We start from the raw sequence: 26,583 nt of genomic DNA on the forward strand, positions 1-26,583 counted from the left end.
CAACTGTGCCCTTGAGATCCCGAAGGATAATAAAATTAAAAACATTGACTTGCATTGTCACCCTGCATCAGTGGAGGGACGTCAGCGTTTTTTTTTGTTGTGACAATGGACGCATCCCTGTTAGAGTGCAGTGCGACCACAACAGGCAGAGCAGTGAATGGCATTTGGTCCCTGAGGCATTATTTTCTGCACATCAGTCAACTCCAGCGTTCTGACTTCCATCAAGTTCCACAGTGGGCAACCCCTTTTGCGGGAAATAGATCTTCCACCCTCATGTTATGGAACAAATCTGGCAGAGAAAAGGTCAGGCAATCATTGATATCCACACCTTATAGGAAGGTGAACAAACGTGCGTTTTGTAGGGTACTGGGGTTGACATGCATTGAGAATTTGAGAGCTTATGAAGTCCAAGAGTGGTCTTCCTCTCTCAAAGGAAACACCAAACTAAGTTTGAAAAACAGCTTTGAGTTACTTGATGTTACCGTTCCTCTTAACAGCCTCATTTCTAAGATTGATGAAGTCTACATTTCTCAATCTTCATTTTCCAAACATTCTCACTAAGAACATCTATGACTGAACCAAATCTGTAGCGAATATATATATATATATATATATATATATTTTTTTTTTGATACCCAGGCAGGTTTATTTTTTTGTGTATATTTTAAAGATCTCTTACAAAGAAGAATAAGGGACAATCCAGGAGGAAGAGCTTATAACGTTAAAAGTAATGATGTAATGGCAAGACGAAAAGGCGGTGAAATTGATGCTAATGAGGAGTGGTATTTCTGTACCCCAGTGAATCAAGCCAGTGTGTCAATAGCAACCCTCATGTAGTATGTAGTGATTAATGCAGGCAAATGTTTTAAGACATCTAAAATAATGTTGGGTGAACAATGTGACTACTAAAATGGCATGGGCTCAGCTCACATCAGATTTGATGTTGTGTGATTTGAATTTGATGATTTTCACATTCCAACCGAGTGTGAATGTGTCTTTTTTCTGAACTAAACCCAGCATAGAAATCATATCAATATTCATCCACTTTGACTGTTATAGTAGCAACAAGGGGAAAAATACATTAAATGACAAGAGTAGGATCATGCTAGAAGCAGAGACATGGGAAGGTGTTGGAAAACCATATTGGCAGAAATTCTGAGAATAATTTGTCCACTATTTAGTTCTGATCAGCAGATTCTCTGACTGAAAGTCATGGAAATGAAGAATAAAATGTCTCTGGTTCTACCATGCTTTAGAATAGCAACAGTAGTCATACAGTAGACCTGTCAAGGGGTTAAAATTAAAGCTCCATTAAGCGATATAAATAATATTAGAATTGCGTCAAGTAATGTGAAGCAGGTTCACGGGCTGCTGGTCAGCTCACAACCGTCTTCCAACCTCTCTAAACTCATAGCGTCCGTTCACGTGTCCATCTGGTGGATCCCAGGTCCTTCTAATCAAGTCGTCATCCCCCAAAATCACAGCACCCAGTTGATAGATAAAAATCACGCTGTGCAAAGAGAGCACCAACACTCAAAGACGACAAAGAGTGTTGCTACCATCTCATATTTGGATTATGTCATCTCCTGAACCTGGAAAGATCCAGTGCACCCTGAGGGTGTTGAGAAAGAGTGGTCAAGAAGGCCGACACACTACAGATGCTTGACTGTTTCCAGGAATTTCAAAAAACACCATTTTTGACAGCCCATCCCGAGCATAAAGCTATGTTCAGACTCAAGAAGGCTACACGAGTCAAAGAAAAGGGACTACGGTAGTGCTGTGAGACAGAGCGTCTTTCCCTCACCCACTCCAGTTGACCGCACCAAAGGACCCTAGTTCAAGAGTAGAGAACTTTGGAGGACATGGTCCATGCCTAATGGGATGTAGAGTCCCATAGTCCCTTACCAAAGCCAATTAAAAATACCAACCCAAAGACCTAATGTGAAAAATGAGACATGAAAGACAACTAGGCAAGAAGAAACAAATTGCCTATGGGTTGTATTGTCAAAACTGGCAAAGATGGGATCGTACAATAAGTGGAAGTTAGGATGATACGGCACAAAAATGGGCAGATCTTATCAAGACCTCCCTCAGAGGGCCTCCTCCTTTAGTTAGAGTTAGGAGATGTCTGTGTGGCACCTAATGATGGGAATGAGCAGCCGGTGCACAATGAAGGCTGTAAAAATAACTCTTTTGGGAAGTACAAGCTGACAGATGAGCTGTAAGGGTGATAAGTGAACGTATATCATTTGCTGTATAAGACTCCTGCCCTTTGTGGTTTAGAAATCGCTTAATGCAGCTTTAACAAAAAATCCAACAAATACAAGGAACTGTAATTGTCACTGAAAACACTCTGCAGGGAAAAACTTTCGGATCCGACTGACAAAGACAGCAACACAAGGAGACAGAGAAGAGTGAGAAGGCAGGGCAGACGTAACCATTCAGCCATCTGTAGCGTGCTGAAAAGACACAAAGGTGAGACACAAACTCAGTGACAAGCATGCCGCTCAACACACAGACCTACACACACACGCGCGCACACACACACACACACACACACACACACACACACACACACACACACACACACACACACACGTATTATTATTTACACAAAGATAAGAAAATAAAAACTGGTTTGACGCAGTCGGTAAGCAGCAAAACCTTTTAGATTTGGATGCCTCTGTATTCTAGAATGTTGGATTGACATTGAAAGGTGACATTATAGTGGTTATTGTGGCTTTCAGTTCACAAACACATTTAAGTCAACAGTGCAGGTTATCTAAATTTTAGTAAAACAAAGAGGTAAGATTCTTTCTCTGTGAATTGCAAGCTGCTATTGACTGCATAGAATATATTCATTTTGATGACATTTAACGATATGCATGTGAATTTGTCCAATGCATTTTGGGTCCCAACCGTTGTTTGTAACAGTGTTTAATTCCTTCACTCTTCATCTGATGAGGAAATCATTTATTATCCATAGTTCAGTGTAAATCTCATTATAGTATTCTGAAGAACAAGAAAAAGATGCCACTAAATAGGGTTTGCACCAAAAGCTATGTCTTCAAATTTGATGAAAACATCCACCATACTACCATGATTACACAATTAATAAAAACGTTCGGGCAAGTGTTTTTCTTGTTGACTGCAGCTACGTGTGTTGAAGCTATTCCTGTACTCCTTTGGTGAACCGGCAACGCGGCGGTTATATCTGAAGTAACAGAGGTACCAGATTTGAATAGTATCAGACTGTATGCTGTCCCTGCTTTGGCCAAGTTTATCATCTTAGCAGTCAACCTGTCCCAATCACAGGAATAGCTCAGGCAATGAGCTAAAGTCAGAGCTTGGCTTTGCTTTATTATTATTGGGCAGCAAAGAAAAGGACCCTTAAGGGCCGGCATTGATGCTTTCAAGCCTAATCAAACATGTCCCTCTTAAGGCTCTGTGATAAATATGACAATAAAGTAATAGAGTTAAATGGAATTCTTAATGATACATTTTAGAAATATGTTGTCTAAAATTATAAGCAATAAGACTGTCTTCATTATTCCTTAAATGTGTACCTAACTAATATTCTTAGAAATTTCCTTTGAAAGAGGCTACAGTTACATATGGGTGTTGGTTAATAACTTTCCATTTTGCATAAAATCACCCTTTTTCCTGCTAGAAAACTCCTTAAAAACCTGTTCCTTTGAATCCTGGGATGAAGCAGTAACCAAAGATAGAATGTCTGGTGTTCAGACTAAAATACAACAAGAAATGCAATAAATTGCATTAGAACATTTAGATATAAAATATGTCTGAATAGTTATTTTGGAGGGAGACATAGAACATTTCTTATGGAGAATAAACACAGACATACACAGATACAGACGGACATACAAACACAGAAAAATGTTTAGGTCAGAAACTCAGAAAATACAATCCCTTGATCCAGGTCTTAAAGAGTCAGCTCATCATAATTGTTAAAAAAATTGCAGCCAAATTCTTCTTACAATAAAGAAAATGAATTTGTATTGGAAATTACTAGTTGAAATTTGGTCATTGTATCATGATATGCTTTTTTTGCAAAAAGAGACTTCATAATACCATTTTCACTTACACTCAATTAAACACCTCCTTTTTGAATTTTGGGATGAAGTATTTCATTAAGACCTGAAACAGCCCTCCCCGAGTTGTCACGGCAACCACCACTATCCGTTGGTCAGAGGTGGTAACCATGGTAGATATACAAACCACTGCGATGATGTCATCAGGGTAGGTGGATTATTATAACAACGAGTAAGCCGCCATGCCCCATTCATCACACTCGCATACTGCAACACCCAATTGGCACTAAGGCTTGGGACCCGACTACATTGCTCCCCACGGTGGGTTGTTTTTCCTGAGCGGAGCTGCACATAAACACAGCCACAGCTCACACACTGGCTAGAACCACCTGAGTCCTACAGCAGGTTGGTCAGCAAGTGTATTCTGATCATTACCATTGGGGCATCAGAGCACTGATTGAGGGAAAGTCTGAATCCACTCTCAACTGTAAGTGGACTCTTAAAAAAGCTTTTGAGTGGGTAAATGAGCTGTGTGAGTGGGGAGAGGGACGTTTCCTAGGCAGCATGTTAGTAGTGTGAATGGTACATGGCAGTGCAGGTTGGCTAGCATTGTTATACTGATCCACCCACCTTAATGGGGATCCTTTTGGCGTGGCGATGCCGTAGCCTTTGGAGTCGAGGTTTCCTCCCACTTTCATGGTGTCGCAAGGTTTCCGCTGCTCGATGTACTCGTTCATGGTGGATTCCAGCAGGTAGGCGTACTTCCCTTTGGATTTTCTGACGCGCAGGACGCCCTCTGACGTTTTCTTAACGAAGACAGAGGGCTCTGCTGATTTCATGTACTGCCACATTTTGTCAAACAAGGCAATTTTGGACCGCTGAAAAAGAGAGAGAGAGAGACACGGATGAGATACAACAACTCCAGTTGTGAAACTTGGTCACTTTTAAGTATATGTTAATAAAATTGATCACAGGGTACTAGATATACTGTAGAACATTATTTTAAGCAAATGTTTAACATGACTTGGGGAATAGATGTCCTTATAAAAAATGACAAAGACAACTTAAAGAATATTTGAAATGTCTAAGTCTCTCTGTTTCCTGCCTTGTGTGATCGGTGGAGTAGCGTGTGTAAAACACCCTCACACACTTCTGCGTAGCCATTATGTTATCATCTGTGGGGTTTTTAAACATCACATTTGTATTTTGGATCTGCCTAAAGAAGTAGTTACCCTGAAGAACTCTTTGGTGGATCCAGAGTCCAGCGTTCCATAACAAATCTCTGACTGTTTCGCCAGGTCTTCCGCGCTCTCGATGGGAGACACCATCCTCTCCACCGTCAGGAAGGCCGCCAAGTTGGCAGTGTATGAGGAGATGATGATCAGGGTGAAAAACCACCACACACCCCCCACTATACGACCTGACAGGGATCTGCACACACAAACAGACCAAAGTATGCCGTTTTATTGTTAAGTTATGTTCTTTGAGACTCATGACTTAAGACAATCTTGGGTATATATATATATACATATATATTCAGAATGGACTTCAATTGCCATACTAACCTTGGTGAAATATCGCAACCCTGCCGCATGAAAGCACCCAAAGAGAACCAAAGGGAGTTAAAGATCCCAAACTCATTGGTGGATTCAGTGGTCAGCGGCATCGCGCCATCCTCTGGTTCCTCTAGCGTCCACTCATAGGGGCTGAATCTGGATACCTAGAAGTCAAAGAATAATAAATTAAAGATTTGCTTTGTTCTGTAACAAATCATCCATGTTAATTGCAGAGTTGCAGTAACAAAGAGTCAGAGCAGTAAAACAAAAAATAACAAAGCATTTGACATAACGGGGCTTCTGTTGAAATGGATTCTGCATCTGCGTTCCTTATAAAACCCATTTAGGAAAACTACATTTGGGTGGTAGATGAAAATACAGGCCTGCAGATCTGCAGTTCAGCACCTTTTTATTTTTACACTATTTCATCAATTTTCTCCTCCATTTGTTGAAAAACATGCACTGTATGTATGTATAAGCCATAAGTCATATTACTGGGACCAGAATCTTATTATTGAGGTTCAACTACACATTTCTGGCAGAATTACTGCACACAACACACCCACATTAGGACCCTGGCTGCCGTGCTGACAGCAGGGTACAAACAAATACATCTACACACAACAGACTGACTTACCAGAAAGAGTACAACACTAACTCCAATATAGGCAAAGACAATGCACATCCAGATCTCATAGGCCAGTGGGTCCAGAAAGGAGAAGACTCCTGGTTTAGATTTCTGCGGCTTCTTGATCATGATGGAGATTCCCAAAGACATGAAGGGTTTGGAGAAATCGATCACCTCTTCACGAACGAGCGTGATCGTCAGAGGGGCAACGGCTATATCTGCTTTCTGTTGGGACGACAGAGACAGAGAGGGAGAGTGTTTAACGAGTCATTTTTAATGGAAACAGTTGGCATGAAGCTACAAACTGGCGGCCAACGCTTCCGCTACGTGACGGGCCTCACGCACAGCAAATCGAAGTTACTATGTCAACCAGCGCTTCAGCAACACTTTAACAGGGACTCACTGACAATGTGGCTGGTCCTGCGCGGCTGTTTTGGTGCTCACAGTCTAACCCTCTGTGATGCTTTCAACATTAGGAAATCTGAATGTTCATAAAACATAGTGTCATTTTGTGTCTTTTGAATCTTACCCCATACACCAGCTCTCCAACCATACCATTCCAGATCTTGGTTTCTGCATCTCTTGCTCCGTATTTGCCATCTCCCACAATTCTCAACTGGTAGCGGATTCCACAGTGCTTCGCAATCTCAGCAGCCAGGTCAACGCAGTAACCTGGCATTGGTTAAAATATTAAAATATAAAATAAACAAAAACAAAAAAACACGTGAGCAGGGCGACACAACATGTTAGATAAGTGTCTGTAATACAAAGAACAGTGATGAATACTTGATAATAAGATACCTATTTAAGACGTCTTGGGGATTGAAGACAAACAGTATATTACCAACATATTACGTAACTGTATGCAAGAACTGTTTTAGGACAGTGTGTTTTTTAGGTAGAGCTGAGTAAAAGGTCTGGAAAAACGTGACTGTAGAAATTATGTATTTGAGAAATAAAAACATAAACATGTACACAATATCATATACAAACAAACCTTCATAGCGCTCATTGTCTTGAAACTGCTCAGAGTTCTTCTTCAGCATTACATAGGGGGCTTCCTAAATAAATAAACACACACACACACACACACACACACACACACATTTGAGCTTGTGTACAGATACTGTTTTTTTCAGTTGTCCCACACATTCACATATAGGGTCATTCATGTGATTATTACCAGTATAGTTGAGACGATGACAGTCTTGTTTTCCATTCCCATGGTGTCGTTGGGGTAAAGGTCCGACTTTGTCACCACCATCTTATCTACCTCATTCCAATAGCCAATCTAAAGAAACACACGAGGAAACACAAAGGTGACATTATCATTACAGCTCTATTCTATAATTACAGTCAAGATGGCAAATTAATTCTTCAGTTACCTTAACAGGTCCACTGTTCTTCAGCTCCATGACGGTCACTGAGTAGTTGATTCTCTTCCCGTACTGGTCAAACTGAATGTTCCCTGTCAAACCATCCACACGCACCTACACGCAGCAAAAACACAAAAACTCTAGATTTAATCAATTTAATTGTGTCTGAGATACGTTTTAATATAGAAATTAATACCTGCATCGTAATACATTAAAAATAAAGAACAATAACAGCCATATTTAATGTGCAGTACCAGTCAAAAGTTTGGACAAACAAATTAAATTGATTTAAAAAAAAACTCCAGATCACTTGACAACAAAACACTTGATAGCTTTTTATAATGCTATATGCTTGCAGCCTAAAAGTGGGTGCAATTCTAGTTCATACTCATTCCATTAAACATTACATCAGGGTTCGTTGTAGACACATCTCTCTTTTCTTAGTGACGAGGGTCTAACCCATGGTTACCTGTTTGAGGGCACGTTCAATCTCCACCCCCTGTGCCCAGGGAACCGCTGGATTGGCTAGACAGTCTCCACTGTTGCCACGGCGACTCATGTCTATACTTTGCTTGTGAAGGAAGCGGAACGCCTCCGTCATCACGTGGACAGCATCATAAGTGAGAGCCGAGGTATACTGAAAGACAGAGAAACATTGGCAAAAATCATTATTACCTCTACAACAGGCTGCGAGCGGCAAGGCTGTGACGATTATAAAGACATTTTAGTAACAGTTCTAAAAGCCATCACCCGTGGCTTGTTGTTAGAAGTGGTGCCCGAAAAGAGGGGGAGGGGGGGACTATGTCTAGATAATCCTCCTTACCCAGTACCTTTCTTTCTTAAAGTAATAATAATTCAAACCAGCCTATGATGATAAACGTCCAACTCTTACTCTGATCCGTATATCAGCTCCAGGATACTCCTTCTCTTCGAGGGCCTCCCAACGCTGGTCAAACTTTGCCACCGCGGGATCATCAAAATCTACTATCTGGAACCCAGACACGTTTGCACCTCCATACTGGATTTTAGAGAGGTCGCCATCTACGAAACCCTAGAACAAGAACGACAGAAATGTTAATTAAATTGATGACTTTGTCGTGACAGGTTTGTGACCTCCCACTCGATGCAGATCAGCTATAGAACAACAAACAAAGCTTGTGAGTAAAGAATTAGGAGTCTACTGAAACTGGCTATGGCTATTTGAGCTACTACAGCGTGACCAGTTCATGCCTGTCGAGTCACAGCAGAGACAACATGTGCCATGGCACGACTTTTTAGATTGGTTTGATTTGGCTTTATATAGCTTGGCTCATTCACACCATTGACCAGACATTTAATGATTTTTTTCTTTCTTTTTTACAACATTGACTGTTTGACCGTGACCAACAACAATCGGCCCATTGCCAGTGCTTTGTTTAGCCTCTTCGTTTCAGAAATTCCTTCCTGTGAGTCTGTAAAACTGTTTCATGCCTGACTACCTGCCCTCCTATTGCAGCTAATGTGAATCTGCCAAAACTAGTCAAAACTAACTGGCTGAATGAATATGAATAAGAGGCAGACGGATACTTACCAAGTTAGCGATGATATAGTGGTATCCCTTCACATGTCGGCCTATAGTGATCACCTGATAGGAAAAGAGTACAACTTGTGTTAATATTGTCATGAGAAAATAACACATATATATATATATATATATATATATATCCATCATGTGATGCACACTGATTTAAAATGTTTTTTTCAAAGAGGTCTACTTTTCATAAGATGAGAGAAACAGTCCAGTTGGCAGCTTATAATTACATGGGATAATCATTGTATAATAGTATATTGAAGAAGTTAAATTATATTTCCAAACCATTATTAAACACTTGATCCATCAATTTCAGTCGGAAATATTGTAAATCACATATCTACCGGTTTTCATGGACTGTGAAACTATGATTTTGCTAATATTATGTAAAGTTTCTAAAAAATAATAAGTTGTCGTGCCATTTAAAGACAGCAATTAAAGTAATAATTGGGAACAAAGGAAGCCGTTGAGTATCACAAAAAGCTCTGCATCAGGCAATAATTTGGTAAAACATGAACCATAAACATTGGAAATAAACTGCAAATGATATCGTATTTGACAGAGATATAATGAACTGATACTATTACTTATAACACATAGTAAAAAGACTGGAATGCACCTGCTCCATGATGTCTCTGACTTTGTCTTGTTCACAGTCCAGGATTATGCGTCTCTCTTTACGGATCTCCAGGTCCTAGAAAACAGAAGTATTTCATTTCACGTTGTGCAGGCTGCCCGCTTGAAACAGCTCTGAAAACACTCAGAGGTATTTTCCCGAGGTGAAGTGAGGTTTTGGCTGGCAGTCTGCAGGGAGGTGCAACAGAGAGTGACGCATCCAGCTGGGCGCCGCATATCGCCTGCTACCGCGGGCCGGGTCAATGACAGACTTCGGAAGCTGTGCTCAAGTTATTTGTGCTATTCTTGTCACTTCAATTTGATAACCGCATCAATCAACGTAGACCTTCCTAGAAACCAATGACTGAAAAAATCCTTCACCTTACTGCACATTTATTTCACAGATCCGTAGTGAATTAATAATCAAGGAAGTGATGTCTGGCTGTTACATTACAGGTCATTTAGCAGACGCTTTTATCCAAAGCGACGACCACCACGACCCTATTAGTGTAGTGAGTATGGAAAATGGGCACTGTTCAATCTGTAACGTAATCATATATAATAAGTCAAATTGTATATAGTAAATGTCTTCACTTATCTATGTAATGACCATTTGTGTTTTATTTGGAAGGTATTTAACAATTGATTGAGTAAAGCTTCATTTGAACATGCGAGCAGAGACAGATGGCTCCCTTGCACCTCTGGGCACAAATGTACAAATCCAACATGGCTGACTCTCGCTCAGGGGAAAACATGGAAAATCATATGTGTTCGTAAAGATAAGAGCAACATTCCTCCAAAATTCCGACAAAAATTCTTCTAGGAGTTCTGAGAAGTTCCAAACCTCCAAAGAGCCAATCAGGGTGTATTGTCACCAGACCTATGACATCATTGTTTGGTGTTGAACATGGCATCGCAATTTAGCTTCAAATTAGTTAGGGGAATATACCAACAAAATTTATAATATGTTTGGCGTGTGTACAAACTGTGTGAGGTGTCGTGCAGGAGCAGAATATCAGTACCTGAAACAGCGAGCGGTAGGCTTCATCCTTCCTCTCATCTTTGAGGTTTCCTACATTGATTGCAGTGACAACCCATTTTTTCTCTGCTGCGGTGTCCAGTATTACCTGCAGAGTAGAAAGACCTGAACAAAAATGATTAGTTGAATTAAAACATTGTTTCGCAGCTAAATCAGAAATACAATCTAGTTCTCCCATCTTTGTTCTTTCAAAAACAACATGAAGAGGTCCTTAAATTAAAATTGTGTGAGAAGTTATTCTGTATAGGACACTAATATAATTGTACAGCTTTAAGCAAAAGCAATATAACTGCATAATCTATGATAAAAAATAGAGAATTACCTCGATCACTGTCGTAAAGATAGGCAAACTTTTCCCATTTGTAGTACTCAACTAGTGAAACCAGCGGCCCCTTGATGTCTGGCCTCATCTGGAGAACAAACTGATTCATTCCTTCAGCTGGGAAAGAAGGCGTGATGAAGGAGACATGTAATGTCTCACAGAAGGATGTGATGGTGTTTACTGACTTCTTGTCGTAGAAGCCAAAGATGGCGTAGACGCCTCGAGAGAACTGGGAACAAACTAAGAGAGACAGCGAGGGAAACATTTTAGTAAAACATGTATGGGGATGCACAGTTATCCAAAGATAACATTTAGCAGAGTGCAGAACTCTTTAATGCTACAGCTTCAAAGTGTTTTTTCCATAATCTGAGCAGGGGAGAGAGGTTGAACAGAAGAGGCCCGAGAAGGGAATCTGAGGGAATTCAACAACATAATTGTACCCTGAGACGTGCTCATCATCTGGAGAGCCTGATTGTCAAATCGGAGTGGATGATGACGGCTTTTCTAGAGGTTGGTATTTGCAGCGGGCGAGCTTCCTTTTACGAAGTGCGGGACAACACACTAAACGTCGTCTTTAGCACATGACGGACACTTTTCCCCCCCAAGTTTTTTTTCATTCTATTAACAAGCACATTCCAAAGCAAAATCCTACCAGTGAAATACTAGCGACGGTTACGGGTGACTGAGCTCGAGTGGGGAGCACGGCCATCCTTCAATCAAAGGATTGGCGCTTCATACCCCGGCTCCACTAATCCGTAAGTCGGTGTGTTCTTGGAGAAGCAGTGACTACGCTGTGTGAATGTTAGTAACTGATGGGGCGGCGGCTCTCTGTATGCTCATGCATCAGTGCATGAGTGGGTGTGAGTTGGTGATTGATGACATGCAGTTGAAAAAAGCTTTGAGTGGTCTGAAGACTAGAAAAGCACAATGAAAGTACAGTCCGTTTACCATTTATGTGATGCAACGCAAGCAACGTGAAGTGATTAAAGCAATAAATGCTTCAACAAAGGTCTTACGCAGTTAGATGTGTGTGGAATGTTAATTGTTTCCACAGAATTAAATGGCAATCAATCAAATAATCAAAGTCAGCATTGCCGCCCTTTGAGCTAGCATGGCTAAAAGCCATTGTATGATATTTGCAACACTAAAATATAATCATTTGGAAAAAGGTATGGCATATTGTTTAATTGCATTTTTGACCAATGAAGGCGTAAATTATTCTTAACAATTCTTGATAAAAGAGGGGTCTTTTTTCATTTGTAATATTACCATATGTTGTCAAACTGAGCTAGACTGGGCGATAATGTCATAGCACATCCCATTTAAAAAGGTGTCTACAGCTATATTTGGTTGTCCCACTTCAATGACCTGGTTTTTCCTCTAGAAATACAATGTCCACTGTCATCTCCCTGGGTACAATATTGCATTCATGTGCATTATATATCGTGGTAAGTCATATATTTATGTTGTCTGCCCAGATAATTTGTTCATGCTTCCAGATGACATCTCAATATATGAACATGGCTCAAAGACGACCAGAAATAACATCATGCATTGCTCGGTTTATGTAAAGTGGAGCTGCACAGATTTTGGAACGTAAAGTTACGCCATTAGAGCGTAAAACATAAAACAACATAATTGTGTCAAAATTTCTTATATTTAATTGTTGACGTTCTATCTACAACGCCTTCTCGTCCAGAGCGCTTTACATATGGATCAATTGGTTAATCGGTTGATCCATACTGGTTGTACACGGCGCTCAAGGCGCTCTGCCAAACATGAAAAAGCTCGGTCTATGACGGCGAGATGCTGAGCGGCGCTCAAGAACCTGAGACATGGAGCTTGTTTCAGGGCGCGTCGGAGAAACAAAGCTGTTGTTCTCGCCGAGCACTTTATGAGATTAAAGAGCGAGAGACGGTGCCTTTTTCTCTACAGTAGCTGAACCATCCTAACGGAGAAAATAAGTTTCTTCCTTCTAAAAGGGGCCCTTGGCAGGCGGCGTGGCTGGAGAGCAGCCGAAGATTTAAGGCGTGGATGGCGAGGTGGGCGGTGGGAGCGGACCCACCTTGCAGCATCGATCGGACCCTGAAAGCACCGTCTCCACCTCCACCCGCCCCGACGTCAAACTTTGACTGCAGTATCTTATGCGCCTTATAATCCGGAGTGCCCTATATATGAAAAATGTTCTAAAATAGGTAATTCATTGAAGGTGCGCCTTATAATCCGTTGCGCCGTAAAGTGCGGAAAATACGGTACTTATAACTTAAGTGGAAACACCAAAATTGAACCTGAATTGTCTCTGGCACACCTTGTTGGGGATCACAGCCATCACCTCTATATTGCGATTGAAGCGCTCCAGGCCACATTTTGGCAAACTCAAAGAGGAGGACACATGCAGCCATGACCACCAGTAACAGTTGATAGCAACAGATGACCTTAAGGGTGTTATTAGAAGAAAAAGGTTTAATTGACTAGCAAATTGTCATGGGACTGTGTGAATTTTGATCCTTGGATTTGTCTGCAACGGCGCTTTACACTGAAGAAGAAACTGTATAAAATAATTAAAAAAAACAATGTTTGATGTGCGCATAAGATCAGAAGTTCACTCAGTAGATCTGGCCAATTGATATCAATCCATCAAGCCAGAAAGAGACATACCTTTGACTCCATATTTTCACAAACTAGACTACTACTCCTTCAGTAGCTAGGACAGCATACATGTGCTGGTTAATGTGAATAGGGGAGATGTAGTGTTTTGAGTAGTGGGAAGACAAAAAAAGCGCTATTCGCCATTCTACCTCTCCACTCACCGGCCACACACCAACGTGCCTCCATCTCAGTCTAGAAAATAACCTCAGAGCGACCAAGTAAAATGTCAACATGAAGCCGTGTTCCTGGTCATGCACTGACACTAAGATAGAGCTTTCCGTTTAGCTTCCTTACATCCTAAACCAAAGCTTTTTATGCTGTTGATGTGGTGGTTATTTCCTTTAACAGTGTATCAAAAATTTGAACCTGAAGCACGTAGGTATTCCTGACCAAAACGAAACGCTCCCCCTCCCCCACCAAACATCCTGTTTTTGTGGCAGACTGTAGCCAGCGGAAAAGGAGGGCTACATGCATACACTGCTATCTCAACACTATGTGCTCAAATAGCAGAGCTTCGAGCCTCAGGCCGTCATTACATCACAGACTGATGAAGGCGGACTACACTGCGCGCTTGGAGTCCTCGTGCTCAATGCTACCCTTTGTCCCACAGCTGAATTTTAAAAGCAAAATGAATTTAGAGACAGTCAGTGCATAGATAGAGATAGATAAACTATAGGCATAATTTTAATCAAACTGCAGTATATGCATAATACTCATCCGACTCCCTTTTGTGACCTGTTTGTGTGTGCAGCAAACAGTTTTTTCCGCCTCAAAATGAGACCAGTGTGATGATGCAGGCCTCCACCCTGCGGACGGAGCTGCCATTGGTGCTCAAGGCTTCGTCAAGTGGTCCCCTGGAGTCTCTACAGCGCTCTCCACTGAAGTCACCGCAGCGGGGCTACCCTTAACCTTTATATCATTAAACTATGATCTTTGTCGCAGTTTTTGCGGTTGAATGTAAACATCAAGCTGAAATATATATTTTTTAAATGTATTTTTTTTCATAGAATAACCCCAGATCTAATAATGACATTGGTAGCAGCTTCAAAACACAACGCAGCACTCTGTTGAACTTACATTTCTGAATGAAGATCATTTTAAAAGAAAGATACTTACAGCAGTTAGTGACAGCAAAGCTGTTGGCCACCTCCAAGTTATCAATGTGTGGAGTCAGTCGGAAATCTGTCATCCCAAACTGAACCATGCCGACTCTGAATGCACTGTACTCCTGGTCTGCGCCCCTGGGGAACAACCCACCTGAGGCAGACACACAAGCAAGACCATGGTTAGGAAGACATTTTCACCGGATCTATTATATTTAAAAGAATAAACTGCTGTAAATCTGCACACTCTGCACATTATAATGAAGTAATATCACAGTTGAATCACTTTTTCCATTCCTTTTTTTTTGCCCCTGAGAAGCAGTGAATATCCCATGCAGGACTTTTGTTTAATTTTAACACAAAGGACCTGTTGTTTTCTCCAACAACCACCATGAAAAAAGCTCTGGAGTCTTAAAGCAACAGAACAATGAACTTTATTGCCATAAGAGGCGGTACAAAGGAAAGGAACAAACATTATGGATAAAAGAAAATGCCGAGGAAGATGTGCATTTTGCTACATTCTATTATTGGGCTACAAACTAGTATGTTGAAAAAGCATTTTAGAACAATCTTTACTTAAACGATCAATGCATTAGAGACAATGAGGGAATAATAACAATTTCTCGATCCATCCATTCATTAGATGTATCCTATATCAGCGGACACTGGCGAGGAGGAGGGGTTACAAACCCCACGCACACACATGCACACACATACAGGGAGCGACACTGTATTTATTTGTCTTACTTTGTTTTTGTGAATATATTTCGTAATTGGATATTATTTCATTTTATTTGTTGACTTTAAAATTTAAAATGTATATTTCTTTCTTTCTTGGATCCACCAAAATATATGCCTAGTGAATATTATCAGACCAGTAAGAACCAACCACCATGTGTTTACACAATGACAATAAAACAGAAAAAATTAAAAACAGAAAAAATGCAATTGAAATTGAAACAATTCTACCTCAGCTCAGCTGAACCACTTGTGGTGGAGTTGGCAGAATGAGGTCATTTTTCCACACACTCAATCTTTGGCCCAGAGAAGGGAGGCTGGGGCCATACAGGCCTAGTGTCTGCTTAGAGTGAGGCAGAGATATTGGCTTCTGTGACTGACAACTCTTAGCATGGTCGCTGAGCTTCTGTCCTCAGAAACAAGGCCTCCATTAATAATCGGCCATTGACTTTGTCAGGACATTGCATGCATTACTTCATCCGTAGCTTGCTGTAAACCCCAATGTTTGTAAATTGGGCGGAGGGTGCTTAAGTTGGTACAATGAAGTATACACTAAAATTGTGTTGTGTTGAATTCTCTATTTTAACCAAAGTATGTAAAAGGTAGAGTCATTTTTCCAAATCCGTACATATTGTATATTCATAGTGGGATCGAAAGTGGAATTTTGGAAAGTGGAAAGTTGTAGCAAATATACATCATATGGTCAAACGAATGTTCAATTGCATGCACCAAACATTCTAGAAACTATATATATAGTTGGACAAAGAGCGCAAAATGACCGATCAGGGGCATCAAAAACACAAAAAACTACTGATTTGAATGAAGTTCTGTGAGAAGTAGATATTGAAAAGGAAGTAAAAGTAGGAAGACCTTTGGTCAAAGTGGTGTTTTCTCCTTTCAAACGTAAAGCCTTCAAATTATTCCCTTGCAAATCAGCTGGATTCTCACCACATCAAGTCAAGTCAAGTGAATCACAGAGTCACATATCAAATCACAAAATCCATCTGGCTTGAAGTAATCAGTGTCCTACAAGCAGCTGCAGTCATGCAGTTATGGAAAATATATTTTTGCTTTTCTCCCAACTGGCTTTGGTAAGAGCTCTGATTGACAAATGGTTTGTCCAATCACCTGCCAAGTATTTCAAGGTCGGCATCTAAGATGGTTCTGTGAGAGCAGACCATCTGCTGTGTCAAATTATACAAAGACTGTCACACCGGCATTCAATTAGAAATCATTTGAGTCAAAACAACAGTTTATCACCACATAACAAAGACCGGCAACCTGGTTAAAATCACGACCAAATCAAAAAGGAAAAAAGAGGGGACTGAGTGGGTTCAGCCTCACATGCAGCCGAGCACACGCGCCCACCACATACACTCAAGCTCACATCGGCACATTTAAGGCTATTTAAACAAGCAGGGAAGTACTGCAGACAACCACGGAGCACCCACACAGTCCATATTCAAGGAGTCATTTTATAATCCACTTCAGGTTGCAGCGCAGAGGCCTCAACTCTGATAGTCCTCTCTCCCGCAGCTCTCTCTCTGTGGCGTGTACAGCTTGTGTTGCCCTCCATCCCCCAGCTCATCCACATTTTGTGTTCTCCTTCTCCACGCAGATTTGTATTGCAATTCATTTTTTAACTTTGTACAGGAACATTAGTATTCTCACAGGATTCTGGCTGTTGCCTAGCAACTCCAGGGCAATGTGGTCTACCTATTGCTAAGTGAGTTGTTTCTGGATTCTGGAAATGTGCTTCATTCCGACTGTCAAATAGTAAATATCTGTCGTGGTTAGTGGAAACCTACCTATAGTTTACCGATTTGATTAAACAAACATTGAAATGTTCATTTAATTCAATAGAATGTGAGGGGCCATGGTTCAAACAAATAGAAGAGGACAGGAGACCTCTGTGGGGGACAGATGAGGAAAAAGGAAAGAGGAGGCGAGTGGGAGTGGAAGAGCACACAGTAAAAATATCCATACGCAGAAAGTCTGGATGGGACTCAGTCAAGCTGTCAGTGCGACAATGGAGCTAACAAACTGTACTTTATGAATAAATATCTAATTTCTCACAAATAAAAAATGCATTTCAGAAGCAGACTAGAATGTGTTTGAAGGATATATCCAGGATGTCAAACTGATTCAGCTGCAAAAACGTGTTAAAAAGGTAAAAAGAAAAACTAAGGCCTAAAAGATCGCAGTGTTAAAGTAAACCAACACCTGGCGCTCAAGACGGAAGACAATGAAATACATGGGAGTGCTAACACAGTTAAAAAGGTAACACAGAGCTAGCATTGCTCTGCAGGTTTTAAACTGAAATGTTGGGCTTCAGAAACAATGGAGATTCAAATTTAAACAATTTGACCTCAATCACGTGGTTGGCAGAATGAGGGGTTTTTTTCCACACACGAGTTCGGAAACCCTCCTTAGAAATTAAGCCCTTTATTTACGCAATGCCATTGAAATATGAATTAGGTGCACATAATGATAAAAGCAGGCAAGCCATGACTGTCCAGATCATGTGCTCCATCATTAAAGGTTTTCTGGTACAAAAGTGGTGTCGGATGCTGAGGGAGCTCTCACTCATTCTGAGTTCAGGGACCCCTAACCAGACAGGGGCTTCAGGACCGAGCATAAAGTCACTCGGATCGCGTGTAAAACATGGAAGAATCAGTTTATATTATTCTTTCATGTAACAACATCAAGGTGTGCAACAGTAGTTGTGACAGGGGAAAAGTTATAGTTATCTACAACATCATCATCTTACGTGTGTAGGAATGAGAACAGCTACACACATTATAAAAACTGATATAACATATCACTTTCATCAAATATGGAGGAGGAAATTGATCAATCGACATAGGGAGTAACTTTGTGTAAAATAGAATCCAGTATCGAAGCAAAAAGTGTATGTATGTATCTAAAAGAGTATTACACTGGAACTGCTCCCTGTTAAATTACATTGTATCTGCGAATTGCAGACAAATCCTTTCAACTCATAACCACAGTCCAGGTGGCTGCTTCAGCCAGTAAGAGTAATTTTATCGCACGCCTCTCAAGGGAGCCAAGCTTCCTCGTCCCAGAGGCCTGAGAACGTCAGTGACTGGGAGCTAATTAAAGCTGCATGAGGTTGCCAAGCAACTGAATCATTTTCTTTTTAGAAACTGCAGACAGTTTGGCCATTTGTTTTTCACATGTGTCCCTTCAAGGCGGTCCGTCAAGTACAACTCCACACACACACACACACATATATATTCACACAGTAGAGCAGCAACAAACAGACCACCGGGCAGACGGTCCTTCATGTAAACAAAAACAGTTGAGCTGCGATACGGTTACACAAAAAGATAACCACTACTGTTGCTATTTATCTGCCTTCACATGAGGCTTCATGTCCACAATGACTAAAATACCACACATTTCTCCAGCCTGTGGACCTACATTAAAAGCATGCTAATGTTAACGCAACAGCTACAAGAGCAGAAAAATTGCAAAACTTACAGCTTCCACATTTGACGATGGTTGTAGCAGGTACAGATCGAGCCGAAGCTTCTGTTTGGAGGTGAATCCCGCACTGAACTCGCACTAATATAGTTTGAGAAGGAGTGTTCCCGGTGTGACTTTTAATAATAATATAATAATAATAATAATAAGTAGCGTGTTTTGCTGGTGCGAGCAGGTTCATGAGAAAGTAATGGGTGTTTTTTATGACAATGTGGGGGGGGGTCACACATAGCTTTTATTATATGTATATTTCATATTCATGTTTGAAAGCTAAGAAAATGTGCATTTTGCAGAATATGTGACCTTTAGTTTTAAAATTACCATTCTTAGACAGCTTGCCTGCAATGTTGGTATAGACATTAACATTCCCCTGAGGACAATTTGTAAAGACTAGTAATCATTTTTCTTTTCATCTTGAAGACTTGATGAAAAATGACCTTCCCATCTGCCACAGGGGCACTTTTTGTTTAGTGATATTGAGCAAATATTAGCATACATAAACACTGAGCTGCAGTAAACAGAAGTCTTGGGTGTAGTTAGCATATGGCGTTAGGGTTTAGCTCAGAACAACACTCAGCAGCTTCACAGAGTCACCGCCGTGTTCTCTTACGCCTGATTTAAACTCCTACGACCTACATGCGTTACATGCGACCGACTCCCACGTCTGGAATACAAAGTGCAGCAGATGGCAGTAGGATCACATCTCTGTTTAATTCATCACGGCGGTGATAAAATCCGTTGTCAGGTTGTTGTTTTCTTTCATTCATTAGATTGGAATCAATAGTTCTATATAAGTCTGGAACCCGTATATATGCACTTCAGGTGCATCCGGTAAAAAGATACGTTTCACATCCTTGCGATATTCAAAGTAGACAAAGTGTTGACAGACTTTGGACAAATGGGATCAATGGCACACAAGAATACGGCTTTGGGTAAACAATACTTGATAATACGTTGAATTCATTTTCATTCATTCAAGTTCGAAGAGTTTCATGAGAAATACAGTAGTTGACAGAAGATACACAATTTAACCTAATTTGACAACCCCTTTAATGTGGAATGATTGAAAAAGCAACACAGTAAGTAACCAATTTTGAAATCATTTTAATGGCTGACTAAATAGTCAAATATAATTCCAGCAATATAAAAATAAAGTAATGTGTATTGAACAATGGTAATATGAAGATATTTTAAAATAAATACATTTGTCTGAAAGTCCATCCCATTGTTTCAGGGCTTGTATGCAGTCCAGCACACAATGGAGTTCAGGGAAAATTCGTCTGGAGTGCTGGATTTGAATTATTGAGCGTTCACCTGGCTTAAGCCCTTGTGCTGTGCAAGCAACACCTTGAAGACAAGCAACACCCCGCACATATGCAAGCGCGCGCACGCTGCACTGGTACCCAGATGCACGCGCATACGGGCACATACACAAATATAAAAGATGAAATCGTTGAATAATTAGAACACTGCAGCAGCCAGGAGGCCTCTCCTTACTCAGAGCGGCACAAGGAGGACAGAAATACGATGAGGCCCATTTCCGAAGGAGGAAAGACACGGGGATGTCAGGAGGATGGGAGTGGGGGGGGCGATAATGGTTTGGGGGGGAATGAGAAAAGCCATCGGTGAGAACAGTTCAGACGGACGATGATGGACGTGCGATGTGAAGATGAGCGCCGTGGGGGCGACGACACACAGGGAGACAGTCCTACCGATCTGGACGCTCGGAGATCCGCAAAGCGCCTCGCTCCATAAGAGTGTCACCACGAACAGCAGCTCCATGGTGGTGTTCGGGCTCCTCCAGCGACGCCACATCAGCCGGGGGTAAGGGGGTGTGAGCGGTGAGGGGGGGTCGGGGGGGGGGGGGGGTTCCTACCAGAACATCACCTTCATCCCACCCGATGCGAGCTCATGGCGTCCTGTCCTCTCTCCTAAGATGCGCGTGCCGCTGCTGCCGGAGGATCGCACAGGAATGCCGATGGGACACGAAGAAGAACCGAGAGCAGCCGAGCGCGTGACGTAGGACAAGGGAGAGCAGCCAACGGCAGTGGCACGCCCCCTAGGGGCGGAGCTTGTGGTCACCTCTCTTTATCCCGCCCGAGATGCATGCGTCTCATTGAGCTAATGAACATTTTACTTAATCTCCCCCTTCAAACGAAAATCAAGAAGTTTGTCTTTAATTAAAATTTGTGTTGGGTTTGTCCATAATCCAAGTGGATAACATGGATGTGTAGAGTTCTGATTGCAGATTTTCTGTATGGTCTTTTGCAATTTTTGAGTGATTTGTGAATTATTTATTTTAAATAATAATGATTGTATTGCACTGGTAAATCGTGGCACATGTTTCTCTCTTTTTCTGATCTAACATAAAAAAGGATTAGATAGCCTCTTCAGATGGAAAATATTGTGTGGATTTATTTTATATTTGAAAATTAAAACAGGTGGCTTTGGAGAAGGAAGGCCATGTTGATATGGATCTACAATTTCACAGACAATTTAAATATTGGCTGGAGGCGGCCTCCTCTATAATTGAATATGTTAAGTGATAATTAGGGTACTTATAAAGTCAAAGGCAGCTGTAATCTTATATTGTTTGCAGAAATGTTTTTATTGCAACTAGAGACACATCTCTTTTTGACATGAAAAAGGCCATAGGATACTTCAGGTTTGCTCATTGTGTTGAAGCAGTTTAGTAGTCACAATATTTAGTATGCCAAAAATGCAAGGATGAGTACTTCATGCAGTCGCATTTTCCAGTTTGTAAGCCAGCATGTTTTTTGTATGTCTCAGTTGAATGTATTTTTAATCCAACACTACAGCGTCAATATGAACTAAAAGTAAAAAGGATTTTTTTTTATTTGTGCGTGCCTTTACATATTAACAAGAAAATCTATTTGACTCCTCATACATTTATCTGTACTGCCTGCCTTCATTGTCTTTATCCAAAGTTTATTTATCATTTTAGTTATTAGAAAAATGGTCAAGTAAATCATCAATTTCATCCCTTTTATTATTATTTATATTAATAAAATTAATATTTATTAATTTTCAACCAGTGTGTAATGATTTAGAAAATCGAAATAAAAGTTATGTTTCCATTGGTCCAGAAGATGGTGGTAAAGGGACATCATCTTGGTTTCCATCTTTCATTCTGAAACCACCTTAATTTATGGACAGGAAGGAATAGATTAATATTAACCCTGTCACGGCGGTACTGTGAGGTTGCAAACAAAACTGTCTGCCTGTAGGCTTATTAAAAAAGAAAAACTTGACATTTAACACTTCATTATCATCAGATCAGGGTATCAAGGAGCTGTATTTCACATAGTAATTAGTGTTTTAATCCTGAGTTCTCTTTACAGCTTGTCAAAGTGTCCTTCAGCAAGACACTGATTCCCAAAACCCCTTCAGATGTCGGACGCCATTGGGTGAATGTGAGGAATTGAAAAGCTCATTTACTCATTCACAGAATAAGTGAATTACAAATAACCCCAAGGGACTTACTGACGTCACTTGTTAAATAGAGAGTGAGTGAAGCTGCAGGTGGCTTGAAATGGTGGAAATAGGGATAGGACAGCACTTTGCAACAACATGTCACGTTACCATGACAATGGAAAAAAATATAATTTATTGTGTTCCAGGCTTTTTCCTCACAAGATGAGAGGTGAGTAAAATAAATGTTTCACTCCATGTGGCCTCTGATTCTGATCTCATGTGTCAGTATGTTCAATCTTTAATCTATAAAGTTTTTGAGTAAATGTAATATTATATATAATATATGTCTTGCTCAGGGACACTTCAACACTCAGGGACACTTCAAGACAGGAATTTGGGCAGCCGTGACTGGAATCATCAACCTTGTGGTTAACAGCATCCTCTCTACTCACCACGGTCGCCCCAAAGAGGCATTAAACACCTCAAATTCATGGTGTTGCTTGAAGAAGCTGCATATATCAAGTAATAGCACATTCATTTCACATCTCCATTCCATGTCTAGACAAAATGTCCCACGATCGTCAAATTGACTTATTTTTTGTCTTAGATTGTGTTAATCTGTATTAAATTGTATGGAAAACCAGCTCATACTTTTAGATATTTCCGTCTCAGGGGTTTAGCTTTTTATATATAAAATGTATATAAATGGAAGCCAATTTCATTAAAGTAGATTTAACCTTCGACCAAATTTCAGAAATGTATTTCATTCAAAACATGTTAGTGTTAACTTGATTTTCCTTTTATTTGGAAAAGAAACATTTCGGGGGAGTATCAGGCAGGCGGTTTTCAAGTCTGAATTCGAGGATCAAAAGTGTTGCTGGATCGAGCTGTAGCCTTGACGTTGTGAGGGAACTCATGCTGCTCCACAAGGTACCGTGATCAAAATGTAATCACACCTCTTTGAAGCCGTGTGCTTCCAGCTCTACTTTAAATGTTTTGCATTCTTCCATGTCAGCAACTCCCAACACATAATAATTAAATCATCCAATAGATGTTAATGTGTTTCTTTAGCAGGTACTGATCTGTTTTGGCCTTGTGGTGGACCTTAAGTCACAGGGTAACTTGCTACATCTCACCTGTTGCATGCTGGGAAAAGGACCCTTGCCCTGGAGCAAAGTAAGTGGGTGAAACAAACAGATTGATAGATTAGGTGCGTGACAAAGCATATGTTACTTTTTGTAAAATAAATATGAAGGCAAAGGAAACAAAGATCACTTGCAGGGTTGGGAAGGATAACATTCTTCTTCAGACGTTTAGGTAGAGCAAACCAAATAATTATGTTAAGAAACTGTAGTTCATCATCAAAAGTGTTTGACAGCCATTTAACTTTTGTTTTTTACCTTTTTATTTTGCTGTTGACATTTGTTTTACACATAAGATAAACTAGTAGCATGACGATGGTTTGAATGATATTATCGACGAAGAGGGTTTGGAGCTGGTTGACATGATTATACTGGAAAACAAAACAGTAACTGTGAACAGTGTGATCACAGAATCAACACTATAAAACATGCCTTGTGTACCACTAGATTAGATTAGCCGGCAGAATAGAAATGCTTTCATTGATCGGCCAGTCTCACAGCAGCGCTGCTCAAAGAGGAGAAACCTTGCTGAGTGTCTTTGGTCCCCTGTTTCTGTTCATTCTGTTTCCTTCTGACCCTTTCTTGGGAAAAAACTGTTGGAACAGAACAAACATAAGGTCTCATGATTGTATACAGCAGCATATGTAATCGAGAAAATTACATAGTGTTAATCCTTCTCACTAAAAATTAGCTGGTAATTATATGCGTCATCATATGCAACTGGAAAAATGATATATATCTTTGTTTTTTCTGACGAGTCCATAAGTAACTGAACCTTTTTTTTTCACCATATGAGGTGACTGAGTCACGGCTCTGTGACTCACACTCTGGAGGAGTAAGCCCACTGTGTAACAGGGTCTGAAGTGCAAAGATATTAACATGTCTTCTTACACATTTAATTTATTCTCCCAGACAAAATAAATCACTATTTGGAAAGGGTAGACCGGATTTCATGAAATTAAATTGGAGAGTTTAGAAATGAATGAATTACTTATTCATGTTTACTTATTACTTATTGATTTGTATTCGACATTGTTTGATATTTCAATCTTATATTTTAAAAAAGGTAAACATTAATAACACAGGTGATACCAGACTTGTGCACAGGCTTTTCTTTTAGTAGCGGTTTTGAAATTGCTCAGTTTGGGTTCATATATATTGAATTATAATTTGATGCTTATCTGTTTAACATTGCAACGGGTTTACTTGTATTTCTTTATTGCACACATACTATTATATATGCTGCCGGTCAATTACAGCCTGTGTTCATTGCAATACTGTACACTTTGTATTACAACTCCAGTCTAGAGAGATAGTTGTTTTATTAATACAGCAGGACAAAGTTTCTTCAATATTGTGCTGTTTCCATGAAAGGGATCTGCATTGATGACCAGATGGAGGGTCATGTCCTGTCTGTGGTCATGTGATGGCTTTGCAGTGGAGCTCTGAGAATCTGGAGACGGCGTCCAGTAGAGAAAACAAAGACTGTGAGGTGCAGTTCAAATTTGGGGAGAAAGCCGTGGGATGATTCGACTAGTCTATTGACTCTCTACCTCAGAAGGATTTGGCCAAGACAAAGGGCTTGAAAACAAAGTCCCTCTATACAAGCACGTGAGCAGCTTTATCCAAGTAATTCACTCTGCAGCCCCATGAGGCCCCTCGTTGTCCTCACCTTACTGCGCAATTGGAATTCACAACACAGACTTGGTTTCCCCTCGTTTTTTAATCAACTACCAGACAATTATTCAAACAGCAGTACAAATGTAATTACTTGGTTAAATATGTTTCTGTGAAACTACGGGGCGATCCAGCGGGAAGAAACCTCAGAACACATCCCTGGTAAAATCAATCAATGTGTTCCCACTTCAATTGCTGATTAGAGAAAATGCCTGGAAGCTATGAAATAATAAGCACTCATGCTTGGTCTTTCCCTCTACAACAGTATAACTAATAGAATAATAGAATATCCTCATCAAATATACATTATCATTTTTTTTTTAATGTTGTCTGCTCATCTTTCCAAATTCCAAATAAGTTCAGGGGAAACTTTGTATCCCCCTCACAGAGCTAAAGTTGGCATTTTGTACCTGGCTTTTTGCTTTAATTAAAAAACAAAAAAGATTGGTAAAATTAATAAATTAAAATAAATGAACTGCTTTGCTGTGTTTTAATGTAAATATCTGAGCAGGTTGGTATGATGTCCATGAAAGAAGTGGACACCATATGTGTGATCAAATGTTGCCATTCATTTGCAATGCGTGAGTGTGGACACCATATGTGTGATCAAATGTTGCCATTCATTTGCAATGCGTGAGTGTTTGGGCTCAGATTCACCTGGTGCATTACTGATTAAATGTTAAGCCAATTATCATCCGTTTCCCCTCCAAAGTAAATGACTCCACAAAAATACCTCATAATTGCCTCATCAAATACACATTGCAGATGTGTTGGTTATCTTTACTTTGAGGGTGATTGGGCCTTCGAAGTGACAGATGAGAAGGTTGGAAATACCTTTCATGGTGCTTTTATTGAGTTACTGAGTTTTCTGATCGCATGCTCTTCCCGGCAATATGTCCGCGCCTGAATGGTTCAACGCTAAGGCAGAGATGTGGTTATATTTAGAAGCTGAACATCCTGGTTAAGTGTAGAGAAAAATGATCTGAATGTTCTGGGTAAAATAATTACAAAGGAAAGAGAAGCATTGTTCTTTGGATTAAGGATAGAGGACCTTCGCCGCCATGGTTACAGCAATGAACACTCAAAGGGACAAACTGAAGGGTTTGTATGATTCAATGACACAATGCTAACCAAACTAACAGAAGTCTCTCTTGTTGAAATCTGATGTTTGGTG

General features: G+C 40.4%; 1 protein-coding gene and 1 long non-coding RNA gene across 5 annotated transcripts in view; one reads left to right on the forward strand and one right to left on the reverse strand.

Annotated features, from left to right (window-relative positions):
- The window catches only part of LOC120824716 (glutamate receptor 2), a 35,476-nt gene extending 14,323 nt beyond the window's left edge, over positions 1-21,153 (reverse strand). For 3 of the 4 annotated variants that reach the window (XM_040185692.2, XM_040185694.2, XM_040185691.2), the window contains exons 1-16: positions 20,868-21,142; positions 14,924-15,064; positions 11,159-11,398; positions 10,820-10,941; positions 9,802-9,876; positions 9,183-9,236; positions 8,505-8,663; positions 8,082-8,249; positions 7,622-7,726; positions 7,420-7,527; positions 7,234-7,297; positions 6,766-6,908; positions 6,246-6,461; positions 5,618-5,772; positions 5,285-5,483; positions 4,683-4,930 (exon numbers count right to left, since the gene is read on the reverse strand). In XM_040185692.2, coding sequence (XP_040041626.1) covers positions 4,683-4,930; positions 5,285-5,483; positions 5,618-5,772; positions 6,246-6,461; positions 6,766-6,908; positions 7,234-7,297; positions 7,420-7,527; positions 7,622-7,726; positions 8,082-8,249; positions 8,505-8,663; positions 9,183-9,236; positions 9,802-9,876; positions 10,820-10,941; positions 11,159-11,398; positions 14,924-15,064; positions 20,868-20,970 — 2,300 coding nt within the window. In that variant the 5' untranslated portion in view covers positions 20,971-21,142. Of the gene's footprint in view, positions 1-4,682; positions 4,931-5,284; positions 5,484-5,617; positions 5,773-6,245; positions 6,462-6,765; positions 6,909-7,233; positions 7,298-7,419; positions 7,528-7,621; positions 7,727-8,081; positions 8,250-8,504; positions 8,664-9,182; positions 9,237-9,801; positions 9,877-10,819; positions 10,942-11,158; positions 11,399-14,923; positions 15,065-20,867 lie in introns of all 4 variants that reach the window. The other variant, XM_040185690.2, reaches the window with a different exon arrangement.
- On the forward strand, positions 20,604-22,012 carry LOC120824722 (uncharacterized). The gene is made up of 2 exons (XR_005713038.2): positions 20,604-20,979; positions 21,092-22,012. It is a non-coding gene; the product is annotated as an uncharacterized LOC120824722 (long non-coding RNA).
- Positions 22,013-26,583: the final 4,571 nt, after the last annotated feature.

Source organism: Gasterosteus aculeatus, chromosome 9 (genome assembly GCF_964276395.1).
Source record: "Gasterosteus aculeatus chromosome 9, fGasAcu3.hap1.1, whole genome shotgun sequence".
NCBI lineage: Eukaryota > Metazoa > Chordata > Actinopteri > Perciformes > Gasterosteidae > Gasterosteus > Gasterosteus aculeatus.